Source organism: Salvelinus sp. IW2-2015, linkage group LG4p (assembly GCF_002910315.2).
Source record: "Salvelinus sp. IW2-2015 linkage group LG4p, ASM291031v2, whole genome shotgun sequence".
In the NCBI taxonomy this organism is placed as follows: domain Eukaryota; kingdom Metazoa; phylum Chordata; class Actinopteri; order Salmoniformes; family Salmonidae; genus Salvelinus; species Salvelinus sp. IW2-2015.
This window is the reverse complement of record NC_036841.1, coordinates 7,814,994-7,831,176: the sequence shown is the minus strand read 5'-3', so window position 1 is coordinate 7,831,176 and position 16,183 is coordinate 7,814,994. Positions and strand designations below refer to the sequence as shown.

The 16,183-nt window shown below is 45.1% G+C and overlaps 1 protein-coding gene across 1 annotated transcript; it reads left to right on the top strand.

The window, feature by feature from the left end:
• Positions 1-525: 525 nt before the first annotated feature.
• On the top strand, positions 526-14,499 carry LOC111959812 (lysosomal dipeptide transporter MFSD1-like). Its single transcript, XM_023981613.2, is given in 17 exon segments — positions 526-788; positions 1,005-1,057; positions 1,536-1,648; positions 2,251-2,293; positions 3,010-3,077; positions 3,173-3,281; positions 3,399-3,501; positions 7,589-7,687; positions 8,186-8,297; positions 9,107-9,113; positions 9,115-9,164; positions 12,039-12,195; positions 12,546-12,643; positions 12,838-12,950; positions 13,024-13,071; positions 13,269-13,329; positions 14,088-14,499. Coding segments are annotated over 17 exon segments (1,401 nt in total). The 5' UTR covers positions 526-625; the 3' UTR covers positions 14,092-14,499.
• Positions 14,500-16,183: the final 1,684 nt, after the last annotated feature.

The window sequence follows — 16,183 nt, the reverse complement described above, 5'->3', positions numbered from 1 at the left end:
GTTTGAAGGTAGGCCTTGAAATACATCCACAGGTACACCTCCAATTGACTCAAATGATGTCAATTAGCCTATCAGAAGCTTCTAAAGCCATGACATAATTTTCTGGAATTTTCCAAGCTGTTTAAAGGCACAGTCAATTTAGTGTATGTAAACTTCTGACCCACTGAAATTGCGATACAGTGAATTATAAGTGAAATAATCTGTCTGTAAACAATGGTTGGGAAAATTACTTGTGTCATGCACAAAGTAGATGTCCTAACCGACTTGCCAAAACTATAGTTTGTTATCAAGAAATTTGTGTGGTTGAAAAACGAGTTTTGATGACTCCAACCTAAGCGTATGTAAACTTCCGACTTCATCTGTATATATATATATAGTCAAATAAATTAATTGAATTAAATTATCTAATATATGAATGACCCGCCTTAGCAATCACCGTTGTATTGAATATTCTAAAGTAGAATATGTAACGATCAGCGATTTGCCCCTTTATGGTCATTCGCTTGTTGCTGAACTCTTTGCACTCCTTTTACTGCTGCGCTCAGCCGAGACGAGTCACGTGTATGTCATATGACCGTCTGCGCCGTATTATTCTTTTTCCTTCCTTTCCAAAACACAGACGAAGATGGCGGAGGAGCGACAGAACCTTTTGGACGATGAAGAGGATATTTCGTCTTCAGGTCCCAGAAATGAAAGCGGATCGGTTAGACCGATGTCCGCGCTCTGTGACCCGAGACGGCTGCCTCACCGCATTTTCGTCCTGCTTTTTATGTGCTTTCTGGGATTCGGTGAGCAGGGCGGTTCCAACAAAATTGCAACAAAATTCTTTGAAGAGAGTTTAGGCTTCATTCAGCTAACTGACTATCAAACTAATTGCTTTTGGATATCAGACTTTGATTATCTTTCACAATGATGTAGCCTTCTATGACTGTATCAATCAAATACGAGCTGGTTTCGAATGTACCGTATCAATTCTACCCACTGACAGCGTTACTTTGTTTCAGGAAGTTACTTCTGTTATGATAACCCAGCTGCTTTGCAGACTCAAGTCATACAGGTGAGGAAGGAGGACTGACGTTTCCGTCTGTCACATCATGTCCCTCTGTCGTCATTGTAGCCTAGCCTGCTGTATGCCAGAGCCTTCTTCCGATGCTTCAATATGGGAAATAACTATAGTTATTGTAGTTATTCTAACTCTATGGACACATTCTAATTATATGGATGTCTGACTCTTCATGACACCACCATTATGTTGTAAGCTTGCTGATAAGTGAAACAAAGCAATGTGTCACAAGGAAATGACCCATTAGAACTAGCACAGCTACCTTTCTCTCTTATCATTGTGCTCAAAGGTGTTCTAATACTGTAAACAACAGACCAATATCAGGTCATACCAGTTAGTGTATGGTTGGTCCATGCACTCACAGTTCATATAGGTGTTTTTTTGGCCTTTGTTTTGCTTTCTTAAAGAGACCTTTCTAGTCATTTGGGCTACCAATGCACTGACATTCTCTGTCCTCTCTGGTCTGCACCAGGACATGAAGCTGAACACGTCCATGTTCATGCAGCTCTATGCCTGGTACTCCTGGCCCAACGTGGTGCTCTGTTTCCTGGGGGGCTTCCTGCTCGACAGGGTCTTTGGCATCAGGTAGGACCACAGGTTACTAGTTGAACACTACTGTACTGACACCTGTTCCCTACATGGAATACTTGGTTATCGCCATCCAAGGATAACCGTCTTGTACTGGCGCAGACATGGTATTTAACCTCTTGCGTCCAGTGACTACCTGGTTACAGTCACATAACGCCTGCATAGTGCTCTGCTTCTCAGAGCAGAAACTGTATGTGTACAATACATAAGTTGAGATTTACACCCTAGGATCCTTTTTACGTCACATTTGTATAATATGGTAACGGATTCTGTAATCACCCTGGTGTGGATGCTGGTTGTAGGTGTGTTTTTCCCCACACTCTCCTCCATGGACAATACAGCCTATGTACCTACTGTAATATGGGCAGTGTTTGTCTGCCAGTGTGTCAGTAGGAAATCCCTAGTCTCACCATGAACCTCTGACAACAAAAGATGCTGAGGTAATTGTGTATGGAGGATTAATCTGAATCTATGATGAACTAGGGCTGTCATCTCCAGCAACACAAGGAGAGATAACATTGTGACGAACATGTTCATATTCACTTCAAATGATCCCCTTGTAAACAGTTTCTGTCACTGTGCTTCTCCCCTTCTGGTAGGCTAGGAACCATAATCTTCGCCCTGTTTGTCTGCGTTGGACAGGTAGGTGCACACCACATGATGGAGATGTATTTGAGAGCTGCTTTTCTACAAAATATGTAGTACAAATTCAGTTGATCTTTTTCTAGTGGTAATGTAGAGTGAATTCAGAAATAATTCAGCCTCCTTTTAATTTTTCTACATTTTGTTACGTTACAGATTTATTCTAAAATGGATTAAATCGTTTTTTCCCTCCAGTAATCTACACACAGTACCCCATGGTTTTTACTTGTACTTCACTACATTCCTAGAGAAAATATGTACTTTTTACTCCCATACATTTTCATTGTTACCCAAAAGTATTTGTTTACATTTTAAATGCTCAGGCAGGACAGCAATATGGTCCAATTCATGCACCTATCAATATAATGCATTATCATCTCTACTGTCTCTGACTCACTAAACACAAATACTTTGTAAATTATGTGAGAGTTGGAGTGTGCCCCTGGCTGTCCGAAAATAAAAACAAGAAAATCGTTCCGTCTGGTTTGCGTAATATAAGGAATTTGATGTGGAGCATTTACTTAGACTTTTACTCCAGTATGACAATTGACTGTTTTATCCCCCACTGTACAAACCAGATACTTTTAGACTTTTTTTAGTCAAGTAGGATTTTACTGGGTGACTTTTACTGAGCCATTTTCTATTTAGGTATCTTTACTTTTATTAAAGTATGACTGACCATTGAGTACTTTTCCCACCACTGTGTATTTCCACAGGTTATAGTTGCTGTTGGGGCTCTTCTAGATCTATTCTGGTTAATGGAGATTGGACGCTTTGTGTTTGGGTAAGATGCATTTTAGACTTTTGTCACTGAGCTAGTCCTTGTTACAGCTCCAAGCCACTTCTCTCCCCCTAACTAAGTGCTCTCTCTCTGGGTAGGATTGGAGGTGAGTCTCTGGCTGTGGCCCAGAACACCTATGCAGTGAACTGGTTCAAAGGGAAGGAACTCAACTTGGTGTTTGGTCTTCAGCTCAGCATGGCCAGGCTGGTAAGAACACGCTAGAAGCGAAATATAACGCTGTATGTAGATAGATACAGAAGCACATTCTTAAGGTGTTATTTATGTGGCTGATCAGGGAGTGTTGGGTTGTCTCCTCCCCCTCAGGGTAGCACTGTCAACATGAACATCATGGGCTGGGTGTACAACCGTGTCGCTGACCTGGTAGGCTCCACAGGACACACCACTCTGGGAGTCTCGCTCATGATCGGTGAGTTAAAAGTGTTTGTGTATGTGTTTAGTGATGTGGGGGTCAGCTGTTTGTTCAGCCGCACCCACCAGCAATTGATAGTAGGGCGATTCCAGATGGGTTACTATGTGAAAATCTGAGCCCTACACATGACCCTAGCCCGCAAATATCGAAAATCGATATATATTTTTGTCTTGCAAATGTTATTGAACCATTACATTTCTCTTGAGCATTTAAAAAGCATTGCACCTATTGAACAGTAGCCTATTGTTTTACTGAAACAAAACCAAATGTGAAACAATGAATGGATCTCTTGTCTTTTAAAAACATTTAATTTTTTTTACATTTAATGAACAATTTTCTTGAGCAATTTTAAATTCTTAGGCCTATTGAACAGTAGCCTAGCATTTTACTGAAAGGAAACAATAAATGGACATCTTGTAGGCCGACCGCCTGTGTGGGCTAATATCCTATACCGGTATATGAATTAATGGGAAAAAAAAAAAAAAATTGGCTTCAAAAATCAATTGGCTACAACACAACAAAGTTTAGAAAATGAAAGTACCCACTGACCAGTTAGGAGGCTATAATTGCCTACTTTGTCTTGCTTTTTTTTGCAGCACAGTTAATTTAAGAAACAGAATAGAGTCCACTGGGCCAGGTTTCAGTCGGTTGCGCCTGGATTCAATAACGTGCCCAGCAGGCGTGTTCACTCGAAGGCGTGTTCACTCGAAGGCGTGTTCACTCGAAGGCGTGTTCACTCGAAGGCGTGTTCACTCGAAGGCGTGTTCACTCGAAGGCGTGTTCACTCGAAGGCGTGTTCACTCGAAGGCGTGTTCACTCGAAGGCGTGTTCACTCGAAGGCGTGTTCACTCGAAGGCGTGTTCACTCGAAGGCGTGTTCACTCGAAGGCGTGTTCACTCGAAGGCGTGTTCACTCGATGTGCTTGATGCTGGAATGCAGAGAATTCTCTTTGCAAGAGACCGGAGTTGAGTGAAGTTATGCTCCTGCTTCTCCCAGAAAGCAAGCAAACTTTCCTCCACACAATCCTCCAGGGAAAAGTGAGTGCTTTGTACCTCTGGATTTCGTCGATCTCTTCGGCCTCTCTCGTCCGTGAAGTTAAATCTTGGTCTCTTTACGGAGTAGTTGCTTGCATTTCCAACTGTAAAGTGAATATTTAATAAGACTAGGCCTATTAATACTAATTATTATTATTATTATTATAATAAGTTACCTTTGCTGAGATCCTGTGTCCGTGGTGCTGAAACTCCATCAGTGTCGGTGAAAGGCAGGTCCGTGGTGCTGAAACCCCATCAGTGTCGGCGAAAGGCAGGTCCGTGGTGCTGAAACTTGACTGGGGAGTGGAGCGGATGGCTCTGACGGTCTCCTGGCTTGGTCATACACGGCGACTCGTTCTTTGTTGGGGAGCATCTTCAGTGTCTTGAATTTTGGGCACAGGAACGTGGCGAGTTTGAGTGAGCAGCATCTTCTCGGTGAGGAGCTTTGATGCCTGTGTGCGGATGTGTACCATGTAGAGTGGATCGCCATGTGTTGGCTCACAGCGTTGTTTTAGCGTTATTTTTAAAAGCAGAGCATCACCAACTGGAGAGTGTGGTACTTCTCTTCTTCTAGCTCTACAGATGCTGCCTTGAAGACTGACAGAAAGTCGGTGAGGGCTCAGCTCATCCTGGTAAATGCCCTTCATTCCATCCAGTTGGTCTCTGTCCTCGAGCATTTGCCATATTTCTGTGTCTGTAACTCCAGCATGTCAGCCTTGCTGTTCCAGTGAGTCTCACGTTCTTGGATTACTGCACGGGGTAAATTGGCGACAGCGCCGGTCTTCTTTTTAGGTAGGTCACAAGGCTCTTGCCTGCTTCCATCATCTCAGTGACTTCACGAACACACTCTGATGCCTCCCTTTTCTTGGCATTGATGTTTCAGGACTGTGTTCGGCACTGCAGTGGTAGTCGCGCTGCGTTTATGTTTGCGCCCTGGTCACTCACAGACACGCTTTTGCAGAGACAGTCACCTGGAATTCCAAAATCGTTGAGTTCCTTGCTGATTTGCTCGTGGATGTTCTCTGTTCTCTTCCTCAGGTAGGCGTCAAACTCCACGGTGGCGATGACGTGACTTTTCAGTTGCCAATCTTCTGTTAAAAAATAAGCACGGTGTGTGCCCTTTTTGTTGAAATCATCCGTCCACATGTCTGTGGTGATGGCAGCTCCCCCGGCGTCTAAAGCCTTCTTGATTGACTCAGACCGTGTAGCCTTCTCTGTTGTGGCCTCTGGCTCTTTCACACACTGTCTGTCTGCGCGGGATGACAGAGTTGGCCTTGACAGCTTCATTACGGACTCCAACGTTAATAAGTCCCTGCGCCATAGAGGTGAAGCCCTTTCCCGAAACAATGTCAAAGGGATGCAAGTCCACACAACAAAAGTCCACACCACCATCATCATCAAACTTGTATTTCACCTGCAGTGGTATCTTTTTGCTGTCAGCGTACATGTGAGATGGGCTTGGGGCTGGAGACCTGACTTGCTGGTACGCGGTTTGGCCATATTTGAAGTACCTGTCTTGTGGCTGTTGAATTTGTATAGCGCCTCACAATCATCACACATAGTGCTATCATTCTCTTTCACCACTTCACCAAATCTTTCCCAAACACTACTTTTCTGGCCTCCCTTCTCTTTATTTTCAACTCTCCATTCTGCAGTTTATTGATTTAACGTCCGACACCGTCCTTTTTGCCCCAGCGGATCCTCAGTGGATTGATGTTACATTTTTCTGCCCAAGTTCCCAAAAGCGATTGGCGCATGTATTTGGCAAGCATACAGTTAGGCCCTATATCTTAGGCACTAATGCCAGATAAAAAAAAACTCAATATAGCCTGTAGATGGACACCAGAATTATACATTTATGGATTTTTTAAAACATTGTTTCTCTTCATTCCACCCGCCCTTCATCCACACTATATTGAATGAACCTAAACTCACCCGCTCCGCTGATATAACCGCAGGGACTGCGGGTTATGAGTCAACCCGTGCATCACGTGTGTGTGTCTGCTTAGTATTTTATTAGGATCCACATATAACATGACATAATACAGAACCACCCTTTGTGTGTGTGTAAGTGAGTTGCGTGTCCACATTTGATCAGGAGGAGAGTGAGCTAAATTCCCAGGCCTGCTGTCTACATTGAGCCTCAGGTTACATATCTCTCTCCAGCCCAGACAGCCCTGCCTGCAACACCATACCACTACTATTACAAATGCTCTCCAATCTCAGCACAGAGAGGGATGGAGAAAAGAGGGGAGGGAGAGGAAAAAACATAAACCATTTTCCCCCGTCATTTGTCTGATGAATCACGTGATGGAAGAGGTTTCAGTTTTGTGATGCTCCGCCTCACTTCCCTTTTCACTTCTTCTTTCAGGGAGTGTGTCCTCACTCGCTCCACAGGAGTAAGAGGAGCCCAGCAGTCTGTGTTCTCTCCAGCAGGACTGAACCGTACAGTCCTGTAACATTACAATGGAGTAATGGAGCCCCAGTAGATATGTGCTGATGCTTTACAGAAACCACAGAGGAATATTAAGCCTGTGAGATGGGTCTAATATGTCCATACGCTACTGTTAATTCAAACCAAAGCCTACTGGATTTTGCCACATACTTACTGAAATTTCACCTGGTTAATAGATAATATTTATTGGACTACAAACCCCTCTGCTGTAGAGGGTGGGATGCGATGTGAGAGAGAGAGTGTGATGTAGAGATCTTCAACCACCCCCAAGAAATCAAAAGCATTCCGGCAATCGCTCTCGACACAAAATCTAAAGTAAAACTTTTTGAGCTACTTTTTAATCTAATTACTCTGACTGTTCGTCCCAAAGGAAGCAGTCATGCTTATTTAGACTGAACTAGACAGGGTTTTAAAGATTCTTGCCAGGCTCTTCTCCTGAGGACTTACCCTATTGTGCTGCTGTAGGTTCATGAGCCACACCTACCTGTTCATAGCTGATGTAATGATTTTCCTGTCTCTCTCTCCTTTATCCCCCCTCACCCTTTCTCTCTCTTGCTCGTGCTCTCTCCATCTCTCTCTCTCTCCTCTTCTCCAGCTGGGGTGACATGTATATTCTCTCTGGTCTGTGCTCTGGTGTTGGGCTACCTGGACAAGAGGGCCGAGAGGATCCTCGACAAGGAACAGGGAGCGACCGGTGAGCTAACACGGCAGTCAGTGACTGCCTCCGATGTGTGTCCCAATCAGAGCTGAACTACACAGGATAATGGATGGGATGATGGTCATTATCTATGTGCTATGGTTATCATGTCCACTGTGTTCTGACAATGTTGGTGTGAGGATGGCGGTGGTAGAGGGTAGGTTCCTTCTCTGTTACCTGTCACCATTAGCCTCTCATTTTGCCTTGATGGATTTAGTTGATTTAAGGAGCTCTATCCACCTGGGAAACCTCAAACTCCTCATTGTGTTCCATGTAATCTTGTCAGAATAGATTTTGGGGAAGTTAGCCTGTGTTTCTACCGTGCTCAGCGTTTCCCTGGGCTGGCTTTAGTGTGACAGGGGCGGAGGTCACGGGTCGTAGTACTACTTCCTGTGGGTTATTGCCTGGCTGTCGCACTCCTTTCCCAAGGGGATGCTTTAGCCAAGACTGGTTCTGTGTGTTGAACATGTGTTTTGTGTGTGTGTGTGTGTGTAGGGGAAGTGATCAAGCTGACCGATGTGAAGGACTTCCCCTTCCCACTGTACCTCATCTTCATCATCTGTGTGGGCTACTACGTGGCCATCTTCCCCTTCATCGGACTGGGACAGTGAGTAGCACACAAACCATCATGTCTTATCAGTCAAAACCATCACCAATATTGCCAGCTTTTATCACAAGTAGGTATTTGGGCTGCAAGGTGATTGTAGATCAGGGATTATGTGCTGCCACTTGTTCATGCTTGTCCCCTCGAACGCAATGTCTATTCTCCATCATGTAAAATACCTTGAGTGAATATAATGATCTCTTTTAGAATAATGTTTTTCTCCCAAGCTGATTTTAAATAATTAACAGTTAGAGACCATGTAATCTAACCCCCTGAGTGGGTAGGAAAGAGAGTACTGGGGGGGGGGGCTGCGAGAGATGGGTGGGGGCAGGGGAGAGACAGCGAGAGCGAGATACGGGGGGAGAGGATATGGGGACGGGGAGAGTGACGATGCTGTTGAGCAAATACATGGTATAGAATAGATTTTTTTTTTATACAATACTTACCTGGCCTGCTGAGGCCTGTTCAATACCATGTGCTGCAGTTCACCAATATGTGGACCAGGTGCAACTCTACTTGGTAGCTGGCTGGAAGGGATGGTGTGTGTGTTTTATTGTGTGTGTGTTGTGTGTGCGCGCATGTGATTGTGTGCTAAAAACAGTCTGAGGACTGTCAGTTGCTCTCCTAAGGCCCTGTATAGCAGCGAAAGAGTACATTAGTCTGTGTTGAGTTGTAATGAATGCCTATAGAACAGGAACAGGATGTGCTTAATGTGGTGGGATATGTTGCAGTGATAGTATGGACATACTCTGTACCACTCTGGTCTGGTGTGACTGACTGTCCTTCTCACTCTGTCGGTCTTTCCCTTGCAGGGTTTTCTTTCATTGAAAAGTTCAACTTCTCACCTCAAGAAGCAAGAGCAATTAACAGGTAACACACAACTCTTTACCCCAGTCTTGAGATGCCGGAGTAACTAATAAGACGAGTGATTCAATTTGGACAGAGTGAGATGTGCCTCAACTTTTTGTGAGGAGTTCTTCAAATGAGGATTATTTTAGCTCTCTTATCACTCAGGCTCAGGCAGCCGTATTCATTGACCTGGCCAAGGCTTTTGACTCTTGCAATCACCACATCCTCATTGGCAGACTCGACAGCCTTGGTTTCTCTAATGATTGCCTCGCCTGGTTCACCAACTACTTCTCTGATCGAGTTCAGTGTGGTCAAATCGGAGGGTCTGTTGTCCGGGCCTCGGCAGTCTCTATGGGGTTGCCACAGGGTTCAAATTTTGGACCGACTCTCTTCTCTGTATACATCAATGATGTCGCTCTTGCTGCTGTGATTCTCTGATCCACCTCTACGCAGACGACACCTATTCTTGTATACTCTGGCCCTTCTTTTGACACTGTGTTAAACAACTCTCGCAGGCGAGCTTCAATGCGAATACAACTCTCCTTCCGTGGCCTCACACTGCTCGTAAATAACAAGTAAAAACCAAAATGCATGCTCTTCAACCGGATCGCTGCCTTGCCCCTGCCGCCTGTCCACATCACTGACTTTTGGACGGTTTCTGACTTTAGAATATGTGGACAACTACAAATACCTAAGGTGTCTGGTTTAGACTGTAAACTTGCTTCCAGTACTCACATCAAACATCTCATCCAAAGTCAAATTAGAATTGGCTTCCTAATTCCGCACAAGCATTCTTTATCATGCTGCCAACATACCCTTCTAAAACTGACCATCCTAGCCAAGCCTCGACTTCGGTGATGTATTTACAAAATAGCCTCCAAAACCCTACTTCAATAATTTGGATGCAGTCTATCACAGTGCCATCCGTTTTTGTCACCAAAGCCCATTATACTCCCACCACTGCGACCTTACACTCTCGTTGGCTGGCCCTCGCTTCATACTCGTCGCCAAACCACTGGTTCCAGCGCTCATCTACAAGACCCTGCTAGTAAGTCCCCCTATTCTCTGCTCGCTGGTCACCACTAGCAGCACCTACCTGTAGACTACGCGCTCCAGCAGGTATATCTCTCTAGTCAACCCCCAAAACCAAATGCTTTCCTTTGGACGCCTCTCCTTCCAGTTTCTCTTGTGCCAATGACTGGAACGAACTACAAAACTCGAACTGAAACACCTATCTCCCTCACTAGCTTTAAGCACGCACGTCAGAGCAGCTCATAGATACTGCACCTAGTACTATAACCCATCTACATTTACCAAACAACTTACCTCTATTACCTACTGTATTTATTTTATTAATTTTTTTGCATCCTTTGCACGCCCATTATTTTCTGTCTCTACTTTGCACTTTCTTTCGCCTGGCAAACCAACCATTCCAGGGTTTTTTTTAGTTTTATTTTACTTGCTGTGTTGTATTTCACTTCACCTCCATGCCTTTATATTTTTAATTTATTTTTTATTATATACATATTTTGTTGGCCTTCACCTCCTTATCGTCACCCACTTGCTCACATGGTATATTAGACTTATTTTTTTTTCACTGTATATTGGGACTATATGTTTGTTTTACTCCAGTGTAACTATGTGTTTGTTGTATGTGTCGAACCTGCTTGCTTTATCTTGGCCAGGGTCGCAAATTGTAAATTGACGAACGTGTCTCGCAAATTTGCCTACCTTGGTTAAATAAAGTTAAATAAAAAAAATAAATAAAAAGGCTAATGGAACTGTTCAAACACATTGTAAACTGGCGTCTCTGCCTCCCTTCTAAACACAATCACTATCTTCCCTCTGTGCCCCCTCTCCTCCACCCTTCCCTTCCTCTTCCACTGTGTTCCCCTCTCTCCACCCTCTCCTCTCTCTCCCCTCCGTGTCTCCTCTCCCTCGGTCCCCTCTCTCCACCTCTCTCCTTCTCTTCCTCCGTTGTCCCCTCTCTCCACCCTCTCCTTTCTCTCCCTCCGTTCCCCCTCTCATCCACCCTCTCCTTCTCTCCCTCCGTGTCCCTCTCTCCACCCTTCTCCTTCCTGCCCTCCGGTCCCTCTCTCCACCCTCTCCTTCTCTCCCTCCGGTCGTCCCCTCTCTCCACCCTCTCCTTCTCTCCCTCCTGTGTCTCCCTCCCTCCGTTCCCTACTCTCCTTCTCTCCCGTCCGTTCCCCCTCTCTCCTTCTTCTCCTCCGTGTCCCCTCTCTCCTTCTCTCCCTCCGTGTCCCCTCTCTCCTTCTCTCCCTCCGTGCCCCTCTCTCCTTCTCTCCCTCCGTGTCCCCTCTCTCCACCCTCTCCCTCCGTTGTCTCCCTCTCTTTACCCTCTCCCTCCGTGTCTCTCTCTCTCTTCCTCTCATCCACCCTCTCCCTCCGTTGTCTCCTCTCCTCACCCTCTCCCTCCGTGTCTCCTCTCTCTACCTCCGTGTCCCCTCTCTCTACCCTCTCCCTCCGTGTCCCCTCTCTCTACCCTCTCCCTCCGGTTCTCCTCTCTCTACCCTCTCCCTTCGTGTCCCCTCTCTCTACCCTCTCCCTCCGTGTCCCTTCTCTCTACCCTCTCCCTCCGTGTCCCTCTCTCTCCACCCTCTCCTCTCTCATCCCTCCTTCTCCTCTCCCTCTGTGTCCCCTGTCTCCACCTCTCCTTCTCTCCCTCTGTGTCCTCTTCTCTCCACCCTCTCCTTCTCTCCCTCCTTGTCACCCTCTCTCCACCCTCTCCTATCTCTCCCTTTCCGTGTCCCTCTCTCCACCCTCTCCTCTCTCCTCGTGTCCCCTCTCTCACCCTCTCCCTCCGTGCTCTCCACCCTCTCCCTCCGTGTCCCCTCTCTCCACCCTCTCCCTCCGTGTCCCCTCTCCCTCTCCCAGTATTGTGTACATCATCTCAGCCCCAGCCTCTCCTGTGTTGGGCTTCATGGTGGACAGGATAGGGAAGAACGTGATCTGGGTGCTGTGTGCCGTCGTCACGACACTCATAGCCCACATGTTGCTCGCCTTCACCTTCTGGAACCCCTGGATCGCCATGGTGATGACCATTCTCCATTTTATTACCGGTAGAAGGGTGCAGAGTGGTTCACAGCAGAATATGACCTTGGAGACATTTAGTAAGACATTCACTAGAAATCTAGTGTATGTAGTGATGAGCTGTGGGCCAGATTTGGACACGCAACCTTGGATCACTGGGTCCTTGAACACTTGCTTTTGTTTAGTCCTGCAAGACAATTACATCCTGCTTCCAGAGGATTGGCTTATGCAGTCATGTTTTAGATTGTGTTTATATATAGTAATGTAGGTGTATTGTGACTGGGTAACCAGGTATAGTTAATGGTGTTGGTAACAGTGTTGATAACGGTACTGTGTATCTGTGTCCTCCAGTCTCTGTTGGGTTTGTCCTACTCCCTGCTGGCCTGTGCCCTGTGGCCCATGGTGGCCTTCGTGGTGCCAGAGCATCAGCTAGGGACCGCCTATGGCTTGTAAGTACACCTGCTCCTTCACACCCTTTCTGTGTAACCAGAAAAGTGCTTCATACCTACAGGCGTTTGCATTCTATCCATTATTTGTGACTGTGATGATGATGATGCTGTTGATGTTGTAGTTATTGTTGATGATGACGGTGGTGGTGATGCTGCTGTTGTTGATGATGACGCATGGCCTTCCTACCTCCCAGCATGCAGTCCATCCAGAACCTGGGCCTGGCTCTGATCTCCATGGCAGCAGGATCTATTCTGGACAACAAGGGATACCTCTTCCTGGAGGTCTTCTTCACCGCCTGTGTCTGCTGTGAGTAACACTTCTGTGTGTGCGTGTGTGTGTGTTGAGTCAACCAATAAATGTGTGTCTCTTTCTCTCTTAGTGGCGCTGATTGCGGTAGTGATGCTGTACTTTGTTGATTATCTACGAGGTAAGAGAGATGGGAGCTGGCCACCTGCCCCCCTGACACCATTAAACCACTCACAGTGGAGCGTGCCTTATGATATCATCACTAACCATGCTCTTTGATATCCCTCTCCCATTCTCTCTCCCACCCTTTCTCTTTCTGTCCTTCTCTCTCTTTTCCTCTCCCTGCCACTCTCTCTCCATTACTCCCTCTCTCTTCAGGAGGAGATCTGAACCTCTCAGCCTCTGCCAGGGCCAAACTCCTGAAGGACTCCAATTCAGAGTGAGTATCCATGGCCTTTCACCTTTCTCCCCCCCTCCTCCTCTCACACTCAATACAGACAAGAGCCGCTAAACGTTAGGTTCTCAACCCACTCATGAGGAAGGCAAGGACCTATTATCAATGTATTATTAAACATCCAACTGGTGCTGGACGAAGAAGAAAGGCCTGCAACTGTGATATTCTTCACCAGGTTTCCCAACCTCTCACCTTCTCTGAAGGCTCAGAGATAGTTGTAAGAGACGCTCTACCATATATGATCCCATGTGGGTTTAATGAAAACATTTGAGAAAAGCATTTCAGAGGTTTGTAGTTAACATTCTGAATTAACATGTGCAAGCGTAGTAGATCATTTGACCACTCTGGATTAAGTAAGATAGATTTAGACTTTGAGCACCAAATAAACTCTTGATAGACAATCTGCATAATGTTTTCCTGTATGGTTTTCTTGCTCCTTAACCAATTCTGGCTCTCCTAACTCGGCACACACTGTTCCTGAGTGTGGTCCATGTGTTGTCTAGCCTGCTTCTGCTCGTGTGTGTAGTGTCACTACTCGGCCCAATTCCTCTCCAACATATTGTCCCTTTCCCTCTGCCCTTGTTGACTTGCCCATGCAGATGTGAAAAACAGTATGAAGCTGTTTCACTTATCAACAAGGGCAGTAGAGAAGGACTGGATTTATGGTTCTAGTTGGTCTGTGTCTGGCTGTGTGCTGAGTATCCCAGACTAATGCATTGGCCCTGTCTTGTGCTGTTTTCCAGGTGAGCAGTCACACAGTCCTGGGCCCTCTGTACCAGCTGGCTGCACGGACCTGACCACAGCTGTCAATCACCTGCTAGGGGGCGTGTCTGCACTACTCACTACTCCCACCTGCACACTGACCCAGCCCTGCATTGTAACTGACCCCTCCCAGCAACATACTGACCCATCGCAGCTCAGATGCTGACCCCTCTGCTCTGACATCACATACCAACGCCGCCACCTCGTCTCACTGACGGCTCCCTCCACTGGCTGTGTCAAGGGCTGGCTAATGACTGAGTGGTGTTTTGTGCATGCTTTGTAACCTCAAACCTCAGCACCAATCATACTTTAATGTCAGTAGAGTGGGGCACCAGAAAGCACTTTAAACAGACTTAAGTGTTTTTAAAAGGTTTATAAATGTCTAGAACAAGACTCCAGGCTGAGTGACTTTTACTTCAGACATGTAATGTTATTCACCGATAATCCACGTCCAGATAGGTCTTTCTGCTTAGTAAAGTCACCCACACTAGAGGTGAAATGGTTAGATTTCTTCATCTTTTAAGCATCTCTCTCTAAAACCAGGATATTAGAAAGCACTTAGATTGTCTATCAATGTTATATATGTTTTTCAAAATGAATATTGCTCAGAAAAGTATTTTACTTTTTCACTTCCAAGTTTTTGATTATCAAAACAAACAGTTGCTGTGCTTAACTTCTATACGCCCATAAATGTATAATCGTCATGATGAAAATGTCATCAAATTGGGAACACAAAACCAACCAATCTCCTTTCCCGGCTTTTGTTTCATTCTGAACAGTAATCATATACGCATGATCGAGTTTGACAGATTTATGCTAGAGGATTTCAGAATCGGCATTGGGTTCAATTCTTTATAGAGCTGTTCCTTCATTAATTCCTTTCTTTGCTCTTGGCTGGTCATAGAGGCTCGTAAAACATTACACTGTCACACCATCACACAAGTGATAAAGGAATTTTAAAGGGAAACATTTTATATTTCAATTCACCCAATGTACAGAAAAAACACAACATACATTTTGAAAGCAGCAGTTTTACATTGACCTTTGTGAAAATGACCTGGCTTATGTGCAAGAAGGAGGACTTTTAACAATACTATAACATTAGCAATTGGGTGGGAAACCCTCTTTGCCGTACAACTGAATGAAAGGATAAATACTTTGTTTTGTTGATGTTTATTGATCAATCTCAGGAAATTGCCAAGAGATACTTTCATATGTTGAGAACCACTAAATCAAATGATCATTCTAATGACAAAATCACTTTTGATAGTTTTTCTATTGTAATGAAGGATCGCTTCAGTCTTTAATCCTGAGTCAGTTTTCTGCAGGACAACCTGAGCTTGAACCAAGTGGCTTGTCGTAGCATAGTATTAGGTCAAATATTGTGGTAGAGGAAGCCTATCCATATACCATTTGAAGTTGTGATGGCTGTTTGCTATTCTGCAGCTAACAAAGACACTCTTAGTGAAATGTACACAGAGACTGTCTGTTTTGAGTTGAACTAACAAACTTCTAACAGCTCTAAATAACATGTGTTCTATGGGTACTACTGCCTAGAGCAGGGCTCCAACCCTGTTCCTGGAGAACAACCCTCCTGTAGATTTTCACTCCAACCCCTGCTGTAACTAATCTGGTTCAGCTTATCAACCAGCTAATTATTAGAATCCGGTGTGCTATATCAGGGTTGGAGTGAACCTATAGGACGCTAGTGCTTCAGGAACAGGGTTGGAGCCCCGTGGCCTCGAGGTACCATGTGTAGTCATACATTCATAATATACTTGTCATCATTTTAAATCGCCACAGTTAAAATATTACACATTTTAATGACAATTTGGTAAAAAATAAATAAAACGAGCGGATGGTCTTGTAACATAGCTGATGTTCACTGTGGTTGTTAAATAACATCAGGCCATTGTATCCTTGCCAGATCTGATTGTCATTCTGTCTGATCAAATTGACTTTTGTATATAACAGTATTGTCTCAGGATGGCAAATAAAAGTTTGTAAAAACAGACCCATTTTATTTAGTTTCACCATGATGATGATTATTCCACTCCCCCTGCTGTCCATGTAGAGT